The sequence below is a fragment of the Oncorhynchus mykiss genome, chromosome 18 (genome assembly GCF_013265735.2).
Source record: "Oncorhynchus mykiss isolate Arlee chromosome 18, USDA_OmykA_1.1, whole genome shotgun sequence".
NCBI classification, from domain to species: Eukaryota; Metazoa; Chordata; class Actinopteri; order Salmoniformes; family Salmonidae; genus Oncorhynchus; species Oncorhynchus mykiss.
Window position 1 is genome coordinate 46,937,289 of NC_048582.1, and position 19,162 is coordinate 46,956,450.

General features: G+C 44.2%; 1 protein-coding gene across 4 annotated transcripts in view; it reads right to left on the bottom strand.

The window, feature by feature from the left end:
* Positions 1 to 19,162, bottom strand: part of trappc9 (trafficking protein particle complex 9) — a 283,555-nt gene that overhangs the window by 79,828 nt on the left and 184,565 nt on the right. For all 4 annotated transcript variants that reach the window (XM_036952949.1, XM_036952950.1, XM_036952948.1 and 1 more), the window contains 2 exons: positions 10,655 to 10,808; positions 5,008 to 5,098 (listed from right to left, as the gene is read on the bottom strand). In XM_036952949.1, the coding sequence (XP_036808844.1) occupies positions 5,008 to 5,098; positions 10,655 to 10,808 (245 nt within the window). The remainder of the gene's footprint in view (positions 1 to 5,007; positions 5,099 to 10,654; positions 10,809 to 19,162) is intronic.

Below are 19,162 nucleotides of genomic sequence, written 5' to 3' on the forward strand. Positions count from 1 at the left end.
CACTTTAGATAAAGGTCCAGTGGACTTATCCTCTCAAGGTGAGGGTGCTGAAGTAAAGTAAAAAAGTTGGGGTCAAAATGATTGGCACCCCTGTTTGTAATACTTCAGCACCCTCACCTTGAGAGGATAAGTCCACTGGACCTTTATCTAAAGTGTTTTATGAGATTGGAGTACAGAAATGTTTTTTTGGTTAAAACAATCTGGAAAGATTCTATATGGAGGAATGGTCTAAGATCCCTCCCAATGTGTTCTCCAACCTGATAAAACATTTTGGAAAAAGGCTTCGTGTTTTTATCCTGGCAAGGTTGGGGTGCTGGAGTATTGATAACAGGGGTGCCAATAACCATATCTGTTAAAAATAAATAGTGTTATTACTTCTTATTAAATAATAAAAACTCCTTTATTTTTAATCTCCATACAATAGAGCTCAGTATTTGTATTATTTATTTGACAGTCTTTTTTGCTGTCAATGTTTATCAAGGGTGACAACAATTATGCACCCCACTCTATATATACACACCCCACTCTCTCTCTCTCTATATATATATATATATATATATATATATATATATATATATATATATATATATATATATATATATATACACCCCACTCTATCTCTATATATATATACACACACCCCACTCTATATATATATATATATATATACCCCATTCTATCTATATCTATATATCTATATATATATATATACACATACACACCCCACTCTATATATACACACCCCACTCTATATATACACCCCCCACTCTATATATACACACACCCAACTCTATATATACACCCCCCACTCTATATATACACCCCCCACTCTATATATACACACCCCACTCGATATATACACACCCCACTCGATATATACACACCCCACTCTATATATACACACCCCACTCTATATATACACATATACACACCCCACTCTATATATACACCCCCCACTCTATATATACACCCCCCACTCTATATATACACCCCCCACTCTATATATACACCCCCCACTCTATATATACACACCCCACTCTATATATACACACCCCACTCTATATATACACACCCCACTCTATATATACACACCCCACTCTATATATACACACCCCACTCTATATATACACACCCCACTCTATATATACACACCCCACTCTATATATAAACACCCCACTCTATTTATACACAGATCTGCGGAAGGGCACCAAAACATTTATGCAGCATTGAAGGTCCCCAAGAACACAGTGGCCTCCATCATTCTTAAATGGAAGAAGTTTGAAACCCCCAAGACTACTTCCTAGAGCTGGTCGCCGGGCCAAACTGAGCAATCGGGGGAGAAAGGCCTTGGTCAGGGAGGTGACCAAGAACTTGATGGTCACTCTGACAGAGCTCTAGAGTTACTCTGTGGAGATGGGAGAACCTTCTAGAAGGACAACCATCTCTGCAGCACTCCACCAATCAGGCCTTTATGGTAGAGTGGCCAGACGGAAGTCACTCCTCAGTAAAAGGCACATGACAGCCTGCTTGGAGCCAAAAGTCCCCTAAAGACTCTCAGACCATGAGAAACAAGATTCTTCGGTCTGATGAAACCAAGATTGAAATCTTTGGCATAAATGCCAAGTGTCACGTCTGGAGGAAACCTGGCACCATCCCTACTGTAAAGCATGGTGGTGGCAGCATCATGCTGTGGAGATGTTTGTGCGCGGCATGGACTGGGAGACTAGTCAGGATCGAGGCAAAGATGAACAGAGTAAAGTACAGAGAGATCCGTGATGAAAACCTGCTACAGAGTGCTCAGGACCTCAGACTGGGGTGAAGGTTCACCTTGCAACAGGACAACAACCCTAAGCACACATCCAAGACAACACAGGAGCGGCTTCGGGACAAGTCTCTGAATGTCCTTGAGTGGCCCAACAAAAGCCCAGACTTGAACCCGATCGATCATCTCTGGAGAGACCTGACAATAGCTGTGCAGTGATGCTCCCCATCCAACCTGACAGAGCTTGAGAGGATCTGCAGAGAAGAACGGGAGAAACTCCCCAAATACAAGTGTGCCAAGCTTGTAGCGTCATACCCAAGAAGACTCAAGGCTGTAATCGCTGCCAAAGGTGATTCAACAAAGTACTGAGGAAAGGGTCTGAATACTTGTGTAAATGTGATTTCAGTTTTACATATTTTCTAAATGTTTTTGCTTGTCATTATGGGGTATTGTGTGTAGATTGATGGGGGGAAAAAAACAATGTCATCGATTTTAGAATAAGGCTGTAACGTTAAAAAAATGTGGGAAAAAGTCAAGGGGTCTGAATACTTTCAGAATACACTGTATATAAAGAACTACATGGCACACAAACTAAACTAGTAATTGATTGTAGAGAAAGTGTTGAAGAAGCGATGATGATAAACAGTGAAAAAAAACAGGTTAATGCTTACAAAATAAAGAGAAATGCCACTGAAAAAAAAAAAGGGTAACTAATGGAATTTACCAAATGATTGTTTGTTGAGGCTCGGTGGAGCGGAAAGAATCAAGATGAAAATGCTAACGTGGAAGTAATGCAGTGCAGCCTGTTTACCTGGCTACTTCATCCCCCTCCACACTGAAACAACACTAATAAAGAGACCTACCAGACACTTAAATACACCTTACATTGCCACTCTGTAAAATATCCTCTTCCCCGCCAAGGCATTAGAGACAGTGACTTTAAACACTAATATAGGTGATCATATCAGTGTGTGTGTGGGTGTGTACACACTGCTCTTTAGTAGCGAGGGTGTTGCTGCTCTGCCGCTGCCTAAAGGGGTAATCACTTCGGTCCCTAGCTCTATAGGGCGGACTCCCTCACTCCCCATTCAATAAGGCCTTGAGCAAAAAGGAAGGCATAAAGACCTTTTCTGTTCCTGCCACTTTCCCCATTTCTCCTTCATTGGAAATGTCCACAATTAAATATTCATGGGTTGCTATGGTAGTGTGAAGAAGTTCCATGTTGCTCGAGCTTTGAGGGGAGAGACAACAACAACAACGCTCATGATGAAATCAGAAGCCCCCTTTCCATTACCCATCAACCTTTACATAACCATAAGCTCTTTGTAAGAAGACCTCTGAGGAAACGAGTATCAGCCTCATCTTGTAAACTGAGAAAGGTTTTCTGTGGAGGGAAATACTGTGCAAGTTACTGTGTCCTGGTGGGGCCCTGATACCCTCCATCAGACAACCAGTCCGCTTTACATGGCTCTGTAATGTCAATAGTATTTGTTTACAAACAGAAGATTGACAACACAATTGTTCCTCTCATCAAGCTGTGCGGCTGGTTTGTCGAGAGAAATACTGTGCCACGTTCGCTCCAAAGCTTTGGGGAAACGGGCCCCGACTGGTTTACTGGGCTGTGTGAGCTAAGGAGAAGCAGGGGAGAACGAGGGCAGAGGAGCGAGACAAAGTCAGTGTAGGATCATCTGTGTATTCAGCTCAAAATTAGGGGAGGAAGTAGCCAGCCAGCCCTGGGACGACACTAACTACCAGGATGATTTAGCTCCGACAGCTCTGTTCACGGCCAGCGCCTTCACCCATACAGCAGCTAGCTACAGCCTGTAGGCTATTGGAAGTCGGACTCCCTGGCAAGGCTAGACAGTGGATAGAAAGGGCTTCACTCTCAATCCAGTTCAGAGACATGACAGTGGAAGTTGGTTAGAAATGATACTGTCATCTTGGTTTGTAATGGCACAAAATCATTGTAATTTACGACTGAATAAATGGCGCGTGTGAGTTAATGATTCCGTTGATGCATACAGTAGCTGATCATCAATGATATCTCGGGGCAAAGTGACTTCTGTCATTATCTATCATTAGGGACACAGTCGAGACATCAGGACAAATAGACCCTCACTAATCCAATTACACCTCACCTCAACTAGGCCACAGTGGAAAGCACAGTATATCTGATTCATTGGAACTAGAGTCAAGAACAGTATCTTTATGATCTCTTCCAACATGGCCACAACCTAGAAAGATGATGCTTTACCCCACACTCAAAACACATACCAGAAACCATGTTGTACCACATGATTCACAGTTGAACACATCGCAGTAGGAAAATACAGTATACTTGACTGCAGCCTGTATTGGAATAATAAAAGCGTCAGTCCACTCTGTGTAGTGATGGTTTGATCCTCAGGAAGAATGCTATAGAGAAGGCCTGTAATTGAGACCCTGGGATAACGTGCTCTTCAAAATGACAGAATCAACTTTCCTCAGAAAGTAATAGACCAGGAATTACATGAATACAATTCCAGAAGATGTGGGTCCTTTGAACACTCAGACAGAAGCTAGATTGGAAAATTGGTCACGAGAACAGAAGAGAAGCAAATTTGTGCGGCCCTCATCTACCACGAGATATCTGTTGTGTCACCGTCACAAACAGATGGCCCTCTTTCTGCCAAACCAGGAGACACTGAACTGACTAATGAACACACTCACTGACCTCCCCCCAAAAAAGCCACACTGTTCGTCAAAAATAAACACCCCCCCACACACACACACACACACACAAACACATACACCCACGCGCGCACACACAATAAATAAACCAAAGCTGATAATTTCGACGGCTGTTCACAGATGGCGAGGCCCAGAGAGGGAGGGAAGCACCTCCAAGTCTCTCCGTGGTGTCCCAGGGTGCTTCACACGTCCCCCAGCCTCTCCAGTCTGCCTACTGGCAGCTCCCTAAAATAGCCTAATATAGATGCAAATAGAAAACACGACTGGAGACCAGAGTGGTGGGATTGTGTGGGCTGCAGTGTTAATAGCCAGGTGCGTTGGTTTGGGTTATTTGGGTTCCCATAGGAACGATGGTGATCGACTCTTTTGATCCTCATCGTGATCCATGATCATAATGTCTGTGGACTGATCGTTTGAGTAGTGACAAAAACACACCTACCTTTCAGTGTTTTTTCTTCAAAGGTAATGCCAAGCATCTCATAGATGGCACTGTGTGTGTGTGCATGTGTACTCACCCCACTGTAGAGGTGCCAGCTGCAGGTGCTCGAGGACCAACTGGTTGAGGACTCCCTCCACACTGGCCTCTCCCTGGCGACGGACAGACGGGTGGGCTAGGGTTAAGGACTAGACACCGGACTGGAGGGGGCTGGGGCCTCAGTGTCTCTGACGACGTTTGTAATTAATAGAGAGAAAGGATTCACAGGTAACAATGTTCAAACTAAGGTACACAGTGCCGTGACATTTTCACTCCCTTCAACTGGATATGAGGAAAGGGCACAATTCTTTAGTGACAAAACTAGACTCCAGCCATCCAAGTCATAGACTGTTCTCTCTGCTTCCGCACAGCAAGCAGTACAGATGCACCAAGTCTGGAACCGACACGACCCTGAACAGCTTCTACAGTTGAAGTGGGAAGTTTACATACACCTTAACCAAATACATTTAAACTCAGTTTTTCACAATTCCTGACATTTAATCCATTAAAAATTCCCTGTCTTAGGTCAGTTAGGATCACCACTTCATTTTAAGAATGTGAAATGTCAGAATAATAGTAGAGAGAATGATTTATTTCAGCTTTTGTCTCTTTCATCACATTCCCAGTGGGTCAGAAGTTTACATACTCACTTAGTATTTGGTAGAATTGCCTTTAAATTGTTTAACTTGGGTCAAACCTTTTGGGTAGCCTTCCACAGGCTTCCCACAATAAGTTGGGTGAATTTTGGACCATTTCTCCTGACAGAGCTGGGGTAACAGAGTCAGGTTTGTAGGCCTCCTTGCTCGCACATTTTCTATAGGATTGAGGTCAGAGCTTTGTGATGGCCACTCCAATAGCTTGCCTTTGTTGTCCTTAAGCCATTTTGCCACAACTTTGGAATTATGCTTGGGCTCATTGTCCATTTGAAAGACCCATTTGCGACCAAGCTTTAGCTTCTTGACTGATGTCTTGAGATGTTGCTTCAATATATCCACATAATTGTCCATCCTCATGATGCCAACTATATTGTGAAGTGCACCAGTCCCTCCTGCAGCAAAGCACCCCCACAACATGATGCTGTGCTTCACGGTTGGGATGGTGTTCTTCGGCTGGCAAGCCTCCCCCTTTTTCCTCCAAACATAACGGATGGTCATTATGGCCAAACATTTTTCTTTCATCAGACCAGAGGATATTTCTCCAAAAAGTACGATCTTTGTCCCCATGTGCAGTTGGAAACCGTAGTCTGGCTTTTTTTAATGAAGGTTTAGGAGCAGTGGCTTCTTCCTTGCTGAGCGGCCTTTCAGGTTATATCGATATAGGATTTGTTTAACTGTGGATATAGATACTTTGTACCTGTTTTCTCCAGCATCTTCACAAGGTCCTTTGCTGTTGTTCTGGGATTGATTTGTACTTTTCGTAACAAAGTACGTTCATCTCTAGGAGGCAGAACGTGTCTCCTTCCTGAGCGGTATGACAGCTGCATGGTCCCATGGTGTTTATACTTGCATGCTATTGTTTGTACAGATGAACGTGGAACCTTCAGGCGTTTGGAAATTGCTCCCAAGGATGAACCAGATTTGTGAAGGTCTACAACTGTTTTTCTGAGGTCTTAGCTGATTTCTTTAGATTTTCCCATGATGTCAAGCAAAGAGACACCGAGTTTGAAGGTAGGCCTTGAAATACATCCACAGGTACACCTCCAATTGACTCAAATTACGTCGATTAGCCTATCAGAAGCCTCTAAAGCCCTGACATCATTTTCTGAAATTTTCCAAGCTGTTTAAAGGCACAGTCAACTTAGTGTATGTAAACTTCTGACCCACTCGAATTGTGATACAGTGAATTATGAGTGAAATAATCTGTCTGTATACAATTGTTGGAAAAATGACTGGTGTCATGCACAAAGTAGATGTCCTAACCGACTTGCCAAAACTATAGCTTGTTAACAAGCAATTTGTGGAGTGGTTGAAAAACGAGTTTTAATGACTCCAACCTAAGTGTATGTAAACTTCCGACTTCAACTGTACCTCCAAACAATCAGACTGCTAAATAGTCAGTTAAATAGTTCATAACCAGTAGCTACCCAGACTATCTGCATTGACCCTTTTTGCACTAATCTCTTTTTGACTCATCACATACGCTGCTGCTACTGTTTATTATCTATCCTGTTGCCTAGTCACTTTATCCCTACCTATATGTACATATCTACCTCAATTACCTCATACCCCAGTACATCCACTCGGTACTGGTACGAAGCATGTGACAAACAAAATCTGATTTGAAAACAAACTAACAAAGTGGCAAAGATACACCTGACAAATATACGAGAGAGAGATGGAGAGAGAGAAAAGGATATATGAAGTATGACTCTCCAGTGTAGCTGTAAATTGGCTGCAGCCCAGTGGTTGATAGATAAGCCTGTGGCTCCCTGGTTGCCTAGTGACTCTGTTAGGAGAGCTGAGGGCTCGAGGCGGACAGACTCATGGTTGGCTGCTGGCTGGCTGGCCATTACTGTGCATGTAAAGTACATGTTCTGTTCTATATGTGGAATAGAAAGTCTCTCTGCAAACGGCTCAAGGCTTGGTGTCAGACGCAGTAACAGACCAGGCTACATACAGCAGAAACTGCTACCATGACAGTCTTTAGCTGAACGGTCACTTAGACTGGCTTTTCTGAATGTTGCGTTTAAGAAATATAATATCCAATTACAAATCCAATTCCGGGGAATGCAATGAGAGCCCTGAAAAGTAAAACTTCCTTAACAACCCAAAGAGTAATAAAGATATCTCCTCAACCATAAGTGGATGGGAATTATGGCAATAACCATCCTCTTTGTGTAATAGGTCTCATAATAAGCACTGGGAGTAACTAACAACCTCTCCTCACAACTCATAGAGAAAAGTAATTATGTATAAAGCCTACAGAGCAGACCTTTCCTCAGCCAAGTTGCTTTTCAAAACCGCCCACACATCCATGTCTTCTAGCCTAGCATGGTTTCTGGGAGCAAAACTGCAACACTGCAAGTCAACCTGTGACTCCAATCCGATTGGTTGGCTAAGAACCCACATTTAGATCTGCCTGTCGAGTCCTTCTGTTCCTGAACACACTAACTTATCAGAGGAGATTGAGAGAACAAAAGAGTACATTAAGGTTGTAACGGTTGAACCTTTTCTTGGTGACATCTTAAGGCTGTCTGGTGTAGCGCTGACTAGGGAGCTAATGCTGCTAACGCAGAAAACTGTGATAAACAGAGCTGTCAAAGACATTAGGTTGATAATATGTTATGATAAAGACAACCTGCTCCAATGGTCCACCACACAGCTGACAGTGTGACTAATGACTGGAATAATACTGTGCTGCTGTAACACCACAGTTAGAATGACTGAACAGACAGTAACACCACAGTTAGAATGACTGAACAGACAGTAACACCACACAGCGTTAACATGACTGAACAGACAGCAACACCACAGTTAGAATGACTGAACAGACAGTAACACCACACAGCGATAACATGACTGAACAGACAGTAACACCACACAGCGTTAACATGACTGAACAGACAGTAACACCACAGTTAGAATGACTGAACAGACAGTAACACCACACAGCGTTAACATGACTGAACAGACAGCAACACCACAGTTAGAATGACTGAACAGACAGTAACACCACACAGCGATAACATGACTGAACAGACAGTAACACCACAGTTAGAATGACTGAACAGACAAAGTAACACCACAGTTAGAATGACTGAACAGACAGTAACACCACACAGCGTTAACATGACTGAACAGACAGTAACACCACACAGCGATAACATGACTGAACAGACAGTAACACCACAGTTAGAATGACTGAACAGACAAAGTAACACCACAGTTAGAATGACTGAACAGACAGTAACACCACACAGCGTTAACATGACTGAACAGACAGTAACACCACAGTTAGAATGACTGAACAGACAAAGTAACACCACAGTTAGAATGACTGAACAGACAGTAACACCACACAGCGTTAACATGACTGAACAGACAGTAACACCACAGTTAGAATGACTGAACAGACAGTAACACCACACAGCGTTAACATGACTGAACAGACAGTAACACCACAGTTACAATGACTGAACAGACAAAGTAACACCACAGTTAGAATGACTGAACAGATCAAGTAACACCACAGTTAGAATGACTGAACAGACAAAGTAACACCACACAGCGTTAACATGACTGAACAGACAGTAACACCACAGTTAGAATGACTGTACAGACAGTAACACCACACAGCGTTAACATGACTGAACAGACAGTAACACCACAGTTAGAATGACTGAACAGATCAAGTAACACCACAGTTAACATGACTGAACAGACAAAGTAACACCATAGTTAGAATGACTGGAACAGAAACTCCCCAGCATGGCAGAATTAGAATATGGAGTGAGGAGAGATGGTGTGTGCTGTCTGTCACACAGGCTCCTACAGGGCATGGTGCTGAAAGATGCAGATGTGGCACACAGACACTGTGACATTGAACTAGGCTGGAGGAAACTACAACTCCGTTCTGACATCCATCCATCCACCCAACTGTCTCCAGGCCTGGCGTCACCGTGACGTGCCTGTGTCCTTGCCGTGTGGACGCGTACAGAGACGGGGGCTGGGACCAGAAGTGGGTGGGTAGTGAATGGGAGATATTCTATTAAGGCTAGGCTAAGTTGCATGGTCTGGAAAGCAGCAAGTTAAGGTGTTTCTGAACACCTCCTAAATCAGAACTAGGATATAAACAATGCATGTTATTATCAATAAATGCCAAGCCAAGGGTGACCCAGATAATATTATGTGATTGCAACCCTTCTGGTCTTAGTTTTCTATACTTAAAAACTCATTTCGTTCTGCAAAAGTTTTTCCAACATAATTTCAGATAACCAAAAAATGATTAAATCCATTGAACAAGTGCTTGGTTGGAGATGGTGTCCTGTCTTTTTGTGAGGAGGAAGCCTACGGTTTGAACTGCATAGTAACTAGACCTGCATTATCCTGTCCGGGAGAAGGTTTTAATATCCCTCCTAATATAATGGACCAGCCTCAATAACAATCACACAGCCCAGTTCAGAGCGGAGCTGATTTCTGTCATGCACGGCTCTCTGACCTACCCTCTGAGAAACAACGACATTAGCTAGTAACATCAAATACTGCCGTCCCTCCTGCCTGCGCACACACATGCACTCTGCTGCCAAACTGCTTGCCGATCAAACAAATGCATACAATCACAGGAGTGTTGATGCACTACTAAAATGGAAAACACAGTATGAAGGCAAGTTCAACAGCACAGGGACTTCGATGAATTATTAATTGTACACTTCCTCCCTGTAACAACTTGACAGGCCATTCTAAACAACACTGAGACAGTGTGTTGGTAACAGCCCCCTCATTACCTAAGAGGTTCTGATTGAGCGCCCTGCCTGCATATTGACTAGGGATGTGTCTCAAATGGCACCCTATTCCCTATATAGTGCACTACCTTTTCTTCAGGGCCCAGGGCTGCAAGCACATTCGGCCATACGTTCTTCCATCTGTCAGTGCAGTAGAACAGGCACACACCCTAGCCAGGGGACCTCCAGATGAAGCATTCAGATGCCTTCTAATCGGGTTCTGTATACATCCAACAACAAAGGATATGATGTTCCAGGTGATGCCCAGGGTGCTGTTGATCATAGAGGCCTGGGCGTGAAGCCTCTCCTCCTCCAGTAGTTTGGGGTTGGTGTAGCGCAAGGCCTCCTGGTCTGGCTGGGGCAAAGTGTCAAAGTCAAACTTATCCACCTGGATCGCCATCCTAAAGGGGAGGGAGAGAGGAGAGAAAAGGTTAGACACATAGGAGACAGAGACTTTAGTATTACTGAGCCATCCTACAGGGGCAGAGGAGAGAGCAACGGTTGGACATACAGGAGACAGACCCCAAACGGCACTGCCACGCACAGAGAAAAAGAAGTAACACTTGATTCAACAACATCATAAGTACTACTAAAGTGTTTTTGTTTGCAAATAACTGGTGCTAGAAAGTATTTCAGCAGGCAACGAGTCATTAATACTAGTTTTTCAACCACTCCACAATTATTTCACTTATAATTCACAGTATCACAATTCCAGTGGGTCAGAAGTTTACATACACGAAGTTGACTGTGCCTTTAAAAAGCTTGGAAAATTCCGGAAATTATGTCATGGCTTTAGAAGCGTCTGATAGGCTAATTGACATCATTTGACTCAATTGGAGGTGTACCTGTGGATGTATTTCAAGGCCTACCTTCAAACTCAGTGCCTCTTTGCTTGACATCATGGGAAAATCAAAATAAAAAATTGTAGACCTCCACAAGTCTGGTTCATCCTTGGGAGCAATTTCCAAACGCCTGAAGGTACCACGTTCATCTGTACAAACAATAGTATGCAAGTATAAACACCATGGGACCACGCAGTCGTCATACCACTCAGGAAGGAGACCCGTTCTGTCTCCTAGAGATGAACGTACTTTGGTGCGAAAAGTGCAAATCAATCCCAGAACAGAAGCTAAGGACCTTGTGAAGATGCTGGAGGAAACAGGTACAAAAGTATCTATATCCACCAACAAAACGAGTCCTATATCGACATAACCTGAAAGGCCGATCAGCAAGGAAGAAGCCACTGCTCCAAAACCGCAATAAAAAAAGACAGACTACGGTTTGCAACTGCACATGGGGACAAAGATCGTACTTTTTGGAGAAATGTCCTCTGGTCTTATGAAACAAAAATAGAACTGTTTGGCCATAATGACCATCGTTGGAGGAAAAAGGGGGAGGCTTGCAAGCCAAAGAATACCATCCCAACATCATGTTGTGGGGGTGCTTTGCTATGTGCTATGTGGATATATTGAAGCAACATCTCAAGACATCAGTCAGGAAGTTAAAGCTTGGTCGCAAAAGGGTCTTTCAAATGGACAGTGATCCCACGCATACTTCCGAAGTTGTGGCAAAATGGCTTAAGGACAACAAAGTCAAGCTATTGGAGTGGACATCACAACGCCCTGACCTCAATCCTATTGGCCTATAGGAAATGTGTGGGCAGAACTGAAAAGGCATGTGCGAGCAAGGAGGCCTACAAACCTGACTCAGTTACACCAGCTGTCAGGAGGAAGGGGCCACAATTCACCCAACTTATTGTGGGAAGCTTGTGGAAGGCTACCCAAAAGATTTGACCCAAGTTAAACAATTTAAAGGCAATGCTACCAAATACTAATTGAGTGTATGTAAACTTCTGACCCACTGGGAACGTGATGAAAGTAATAAAAGCTGAAATAAATCCATTCTCTCTACTATTATTCTGATATTTCACATTCTTAAAATAAAGTGGTGATCCGAACTGACCTAAAACAGGGCATTTTTACTAGGATTAAATGTCAGGAATTGTGAAAAACTGAGTTTAAATGTATTTGTCTAAGGTGTATGTAAACTTCCCAACTGTATGTCCTCATTTCATCAGTGAATGAAACACTGGTGTGCTCTTCTCTGATGCCATCCATCCATCCTGATCCTGCTACTGTTCTCAGTCGCCTGGCAGGAGTCCAGTCTACCAACCAGCCCAGACCAATGATAAATTATGTATCTAGTTAGACCAAACACCCTGAGGCTCCCAGCTTCCCGCTCCACGGTGTGTGTGTGTTCAGGTTCATTTACTAACAGGAGGCAGAGAGAGTTCATGGCCTGAGGTTAAAGCAACAGAAACACATCCAGGATTCAGTTCTGTATGCATAAAAACAACAAAAAAAAAACGTCTTACTATTTACTGGGGGCAACATTTAAGCCTTAAAAGTATCAATTGGATGCAGCCTGTACAGTCTAGTACATTGATAATGCACCGGTCGGGTCGAGAAGGAAGGCAGTGGATGAAGACAACCGGAAAAGGGAGAGAGGAAGAGAGGGATGCAGAAAAGGAGAGGTGAAAGTGTCTGCTCACAGGGCCTGCATGGTGTTAAGAGATAGAGAGAGGTGAAAGTGTTTGTTCACAGGGCCTGTATGGTGTTAAGAGATAGAGAGAGGGAGAGGGAGGTGAAAGTGTCTGCTCACAGGGCCTGCATGGTGTTAAGAGATAGAGAGAGGGAGGTTAAAGTGTCTGCTCACAGGGCCTGTATGGTGTTAAGAGAGAGGTGAAAGTGTCTGCTCACAGGGCCTGCATGGTGTTAAGAGATAGAGAGAGGGAAGAAGGGAGGGAGAGGAAGGTGAAAGTGTCTGTTCACAGGGCCTGTATGGTGTTAAGAGATAGAGAGAGGGAGGTGAAAGTGTCTGTTCACAGGGCCTGCATGGTGTTAAGAGATAGAGAGAGGTGAAAGTGTTTGTTCACAGGGCCTGTATGGTGTTAAGAGATAGAGAGAGGTGAAAGTGTTTGTTCACAGGGCCTGTATGGTGTTAAGAGATAGAGAGAGGGAGAGGGAGGTGAAAGTGTCTGCTCACAGGGCCTGCATGGTGTTAAGAGATAGAGAGAGGGAGGTGAAAGTGTCTGCTCACAGGGCCTGTATGGTGTTAAGAGATAGAGAGAGGGAGAGGGAGGTGAAAGTGTCTGCTCACAGGGCCTGCATGGTGTTAAGAGATAGAGAGAGGGAGGTGAAAGTGTCTGCTCACAGGGCCTGTATGGTGTTAAGAGATAGAGAGAGGGAATAAGGGAGGGAGAGGGAGGTGAAAGTGTCTGTTCACAGGGCCTGTATGGTGTTAATTAAGAGATAGAGAGAGAGAGAGGTGAAAGTGTCTGCTCACAGGGCCTGTATGGTGTTAAGAGATAGAGAGAGAGAGGTGAAAGTGTCTGCTCACAGGGCCTGTATGGTGTTATGAGATAGAGAGAGGGAGGTGAAAGTGTCTGCTCACAGGGCCTGTATGGTGTTAAGAGATAGAGAGAGAGGTGAAAGTGTCTGCTCACAGGGCCTGTATGGTGTTAAGCGATACAAAAGGCATCAGATTCACACTGTTTCTTCTGTGTTAGCCAAGAGCCCAAAAAAACATGCAGTCTGCCGTCTTAGCCAATAGCCACTTCCCCTGCTGGCCTGCAATAGCCAATAAGAGCCCATGGAAGGAGACGACACAACCTGCCCTGCACTGGGTTGGCCACCTGTGAACCTGACAGAGGAGTGATTCAAGGCTAGCCTGTTCCCAGAGCTTTTCTGCTGTCGTACATGATACTATCCACTCAGTCACACTCTGGAGCAGTAGGCAAGTCAAATCCTCTGCTCTGCACACATACTGGTGTCTATCTAGCAGAATCAGATTTCATCTGTCTTGGTTCTTTGTTTTATTTCATTCATTCATCTATCACTTAAACGGCATTATAAAATTGTCGATTTTAAATCAATATTTTAAACCAATATAAAACCTACGTTATTTCTGGCCTGTGTGCAGTTAATGGTGATGGATGTGGTAGTAAATGAACAGGCCATGACAGAGAAATTGATTCCCCCAGCAAAGTGAAAGTGATGACAGTGTCGTGAGGACAACAGTCAAATCACAAAGACATTCAGAGAAACAGCTGCAGGGCCCAGGTTTTTTATCACCGCCCAAATCTTTATGACAATGTGTAACTAGTGACTGTCTGTCTCCTTCACTTCCTCTCTCTCTCTCTGTTTCTTTCCTTCTCTTGTCAGGCTCTTAGATATTCTCTCTCTCTCTCTCTCACTGTCATTTTGAACAATTTCATGTGACTGAAGGTACAAACTGGAGAGCAAATCAAGTGCACCTATATGCCTACTGCTGGAAAATCAGATAGCTCAGATCACCGTGTCTGCAGCTTCCACCAGCCCACAGCGAAGTTGATAGTCGACTACCGCAGCTCGCGACTGGAACGAGCTGCAACAAACACTCAAACTGGACAGTTTTATCTCCATGTCTTCATTCAAAGACTCAATCATGGACACTCTTACTGACAGTTGTGGCTGCTTTGCGTGATGTATTGTTGTCTCTACCTTCTTGCCCTTTGTGCTGTTGTCTGTAAACAATAATGTTGGAACCATGTTGTTATGTTGTGTTGCTGCCTTGCTTTGTTGTCGTCTTAGGACTATCTTTATGTAGTGTTGTCTCGCGTGTTGTGTTTTGTCTTATATTTATGTTATATATATATTTTTTCATTATAATAATCCCAGCCCCCATCCCCGCAGGAGGCCTTTTGGTAGGCCGTCATTGTAAATAAGAATGTGTTCTTAACTGACTTGCCTAGTTAAATAAAGGTTAAATAATAAATAAATAAAACGTCTCTCGTTTATTAAGGAAAAAGGTGTCTATTTCCATTTTCTCTACTTGGTACCACAACACTGGGTCGATATATTGATGTGTGTGTTCATCTGTGGATCTCAGCTAATAGATGCTCAGCTCACTGGTCCCAGAGGAGCTGTGTCTATACGTACAGAGAACACCGTGCAGTTCACACAGTCACAACCAACAGACCTCTGTGTGTGTGTGTGTGTGTGTGTGTGTGTGTGTGTGTGTGTGTGTGTGAGATAGCGAAAGAGAGACCTTTTTTTTTTTTAATAGGGCCCTATAAACGGAAAGAATCCAGACATTAAAACGGAATTCAACAATATTCAAAAATATATTGAACTTAACAGGAAATCAACTAAATGTATTGAACTTAATAGAAAATGCATTAATTTACCCAAGTTAATCATAAGACATGAACAAAAGGCATCAGTGATGTGTTTTCCTGCAACTTTCTGAAACGCCACAGGAATGGCCGGGCGGTGTACGTGTGGTCTACTACAACAGTGACTACAAGGTAGCCTACGCCTACCTGGCAGAATGATGTCATGACTATTCGCATCAATCCAGTGGACATTTGTTTTGCAATCACATGCGAGCTACAGAAACACCGCTAACCAAACAATGGTCTCTGGCTGGTACCCTGCTGAATACACCCAACATCCTACATTCTTACATGTAGATACATTCTTAAAGTGAAAACGTGAAAAAAATAACTATGGGGGGGTGGACTGAGAAGAAACAGATCACCCAAAAAATGAGTGCCCTAGTGTGAGTGTGGCTGCAAGAGTCTGTGTGCTCTCTGAAAACACACACACCATCCTCCAAATGATGAATCACCACACACACGCATTAGAAACATTGTGTGTATCAAGCAGTGAGCATCCAGAAGCCAGAGGTGGAAAGGTGAGAAAGGGAACGCTACAGTAGTTTAATGTGTAATACTCTGCTGCATTCTATAGTCTTCAGACAACAGCTGATGGTACTTCTTCCATCCTATACACTAACTGAACTGAATTAAAAAGTATACCTAATGACAGGGACAAATGTCAGTCTTTAAGCAATGTGTGGATGTCCATCTCTTTGTATTGCTTGGTTTATATGAATGCCCGGAGTGTGCACACACGCGCACGCACACACACACACACACACACACACACACACACACACACACACACACACACACACACAAAACCCATCAGAGGGAGGGAGGGAGGAAGAGCAATGCAATTATCATTTCACAGGCCTCCGGTACAAAGGACAGCAGAAATTAAATACCAATTAAGAGCTCGGCGCAGACAAACGAGAAGCTTCTGCTTTAAATGCAACACACGCATGTACAGTAGGCAGGCACACACACAGTCCAACGGAGGCTGCTGAGGGGGTGATAATGGCTGGAACGGAGCGAATGGAATCCATTAGTGGTGGTGGGTTTATGTCCCTGACTGAAGTCCCATCTTCAAACCAGCACTGCTTTCATTTCTTCAGTCACATTGAGCCACCAAATGCCTTGTTCCAACAATGCAAATAGTCTATGGGATTGTTCTTTTGTGCATAAACATAGAATAGGTACTGCAATTACACTACTAACAATTCTTTACATTTCCCAAATGAGGTAACGTCTCAAACAGGTGCAAAGACAGAAGCCTATACACCTCAGGTCTAACAGTGGGATAGAGCCTGCTGCATAGCCCTGCTGCTGGACAAGGAAGGGTTAACAACAATCTCATTTCTTCTCAACCACTGCCGCACTTTACTTATGAATTGATTGTGGCGTCTTGCAGGGTTTAAACATAATCTAGTCTATTACTGCGGTCTGAGAAGACAGGGAGGACTAGGGGCCGCCTTCGAGGGTCTCCAGACCTAATCCCCATCTAAGATCACCCTCCCTTCACACCCTTCTTCCTCCCTCCACCCCCAGACCATATCACCCTTCCTTCACCCTCCTCTTCCTCCCTCCACCCCCAGACCATATTACCCTCCTCTTCCTCCCTCCACCCCCAGACCATATCACCCTTCCTCCACCCCCAGACCATATCACCCTTCCTTCACCCTCCTCTTCCAGACCATATCACCCTCCTCTTTCTCCCTCCACCTCCAGACCATATCACCCTCCTCTTCCTCCCTCCACCCCAGACCATATCACCCTTCCTCCACCCCCAGACCATATCACCCTTCCTTCACCCTCCTCTTCCTCCCTCCACCTCCAGACCATATCACCCTTCACCTCCAGACCATATCACCCTCCTCTTCCTCCCTTCACCTCCAGACCATATCACCCTCCTCTTCCTCCCTTCTCCTCCAGACCATATCACCCTCCTCTTCCTCCCTTCACCTCCAGACCATATCACCCTCCTCTTCCTCCCTTCACCTCCACACCATATCACCCTCCTCTTCCTCCCTTCACCTCCACACCATATCACCCTCCCTTCACCCTCCTCTACCTTTCAGAGCATGAATCTGTTCATGCATGTCATCTGGGAGAGAGACCATATGAAACCATGTATATTTTATTCATACAGTAAGATAATTAACATTTGAAAGGGTTTAAGCTTCCTGCTGCCTCCATTCAATGTGAACATCACCCTGCAATACACTGTTACCACTTTAAAAGCAATGGCTTTGCTGTAACTGGGCTAGGGAACGATGCCCAAGGGACTATGTAGTGACACAGGTAGCTAGTTTATGTGTGCAGGCATAAATACAAATGTATATTTATATACTATAAATACAAGCACAGTTCGAATCCCTGAACCGGCAAGGTGAAGAATCTGTCCATGAGCAAGGCACTTAACCCTAATTGTTCCAGTGTCACCGTTGACCATGGCTGAGCCTGGCCGTGACCTCACTCTCCAATGGTGTCTCAGGGGGAGTTGGGATATACAAAAATCCCATTTCCAATTTACACATATGTATACATTATTATTATTTTAACACACACATATGGGTGGCCTGTAGCGCTCTAACAGCCAGACCTACTTTACGGGTGTAATAACATGGTCCTAATGGAGGCAGTGCTCGGTGCAATGACCTCAGTGTTTAAATGATGCGATGCCTGGGACCAACAGCACACGATAACTACATTACATTGTGAGGGAGTCCATTTCAGCCCTGCTCTGAAATGCTGTGAATCATCTGATTGCTGTAAGTGTCGGTTCGTCTGAATATGTCGGGCTTGGAGAAAAACTAACACACACGGAGGAAGGGAGAGAGGGGCACGCACACGCACAGTAGCGTTGCATCACGGGGGTGTGTAAGAAGAAAAGAGACTGACAACGACAATTCCCCTTTTCACTCACAGATGTATATCAAAATCTGATCATGCAATTATGTCTTCTGGTTCTGCCATCTTAGACCTACAAATGTTACCAATTCTAATTATACACATGTCCATATTTTCCTTTGATTATTCAACCAGCAGAGCAGAACACTTCATCTTAACCTGCACAGGAATGCATTAGAGAGAGCGAGCCAGAGAGAAAGAGGATGGGAATGGGGGACAAAAGAGAGCGAGAGCCAGAGAGAAAGAGGATGGGAATGGGGGACAAAAGAGAGCGAGAGCAAGAGAGAAAGAGGATGGGAATGGGGGACAAAAGAGAGCGAGAGCCAGAGAGAAAGAGGATGGGAATGGGGGACAAAAGAGAGCGAGAGCCAGAGAGAAAGAGGATGGGAATGGGGGACAAAAGAGAGCGAGCCAGAGAGAAATAGGGTGGGAATGGGGGACAAAAGAGAGCGAGAGCCAGAGAGAAAGAGAATGGGAATGGGGGACAAAAGAGAGCGAGAGCCAGAGAGAAAGAGGATGGGAATGGGGAACAAAAGAGAGCGAGCCAGAGAGAAATAGGGTGGGAATGGGGGACAAAAGAGAGCGAGAGCAAGAGAGAAAGAGGATGGGAATGGGGGACAAAAGAGAGCGAGCCAGAGAGAA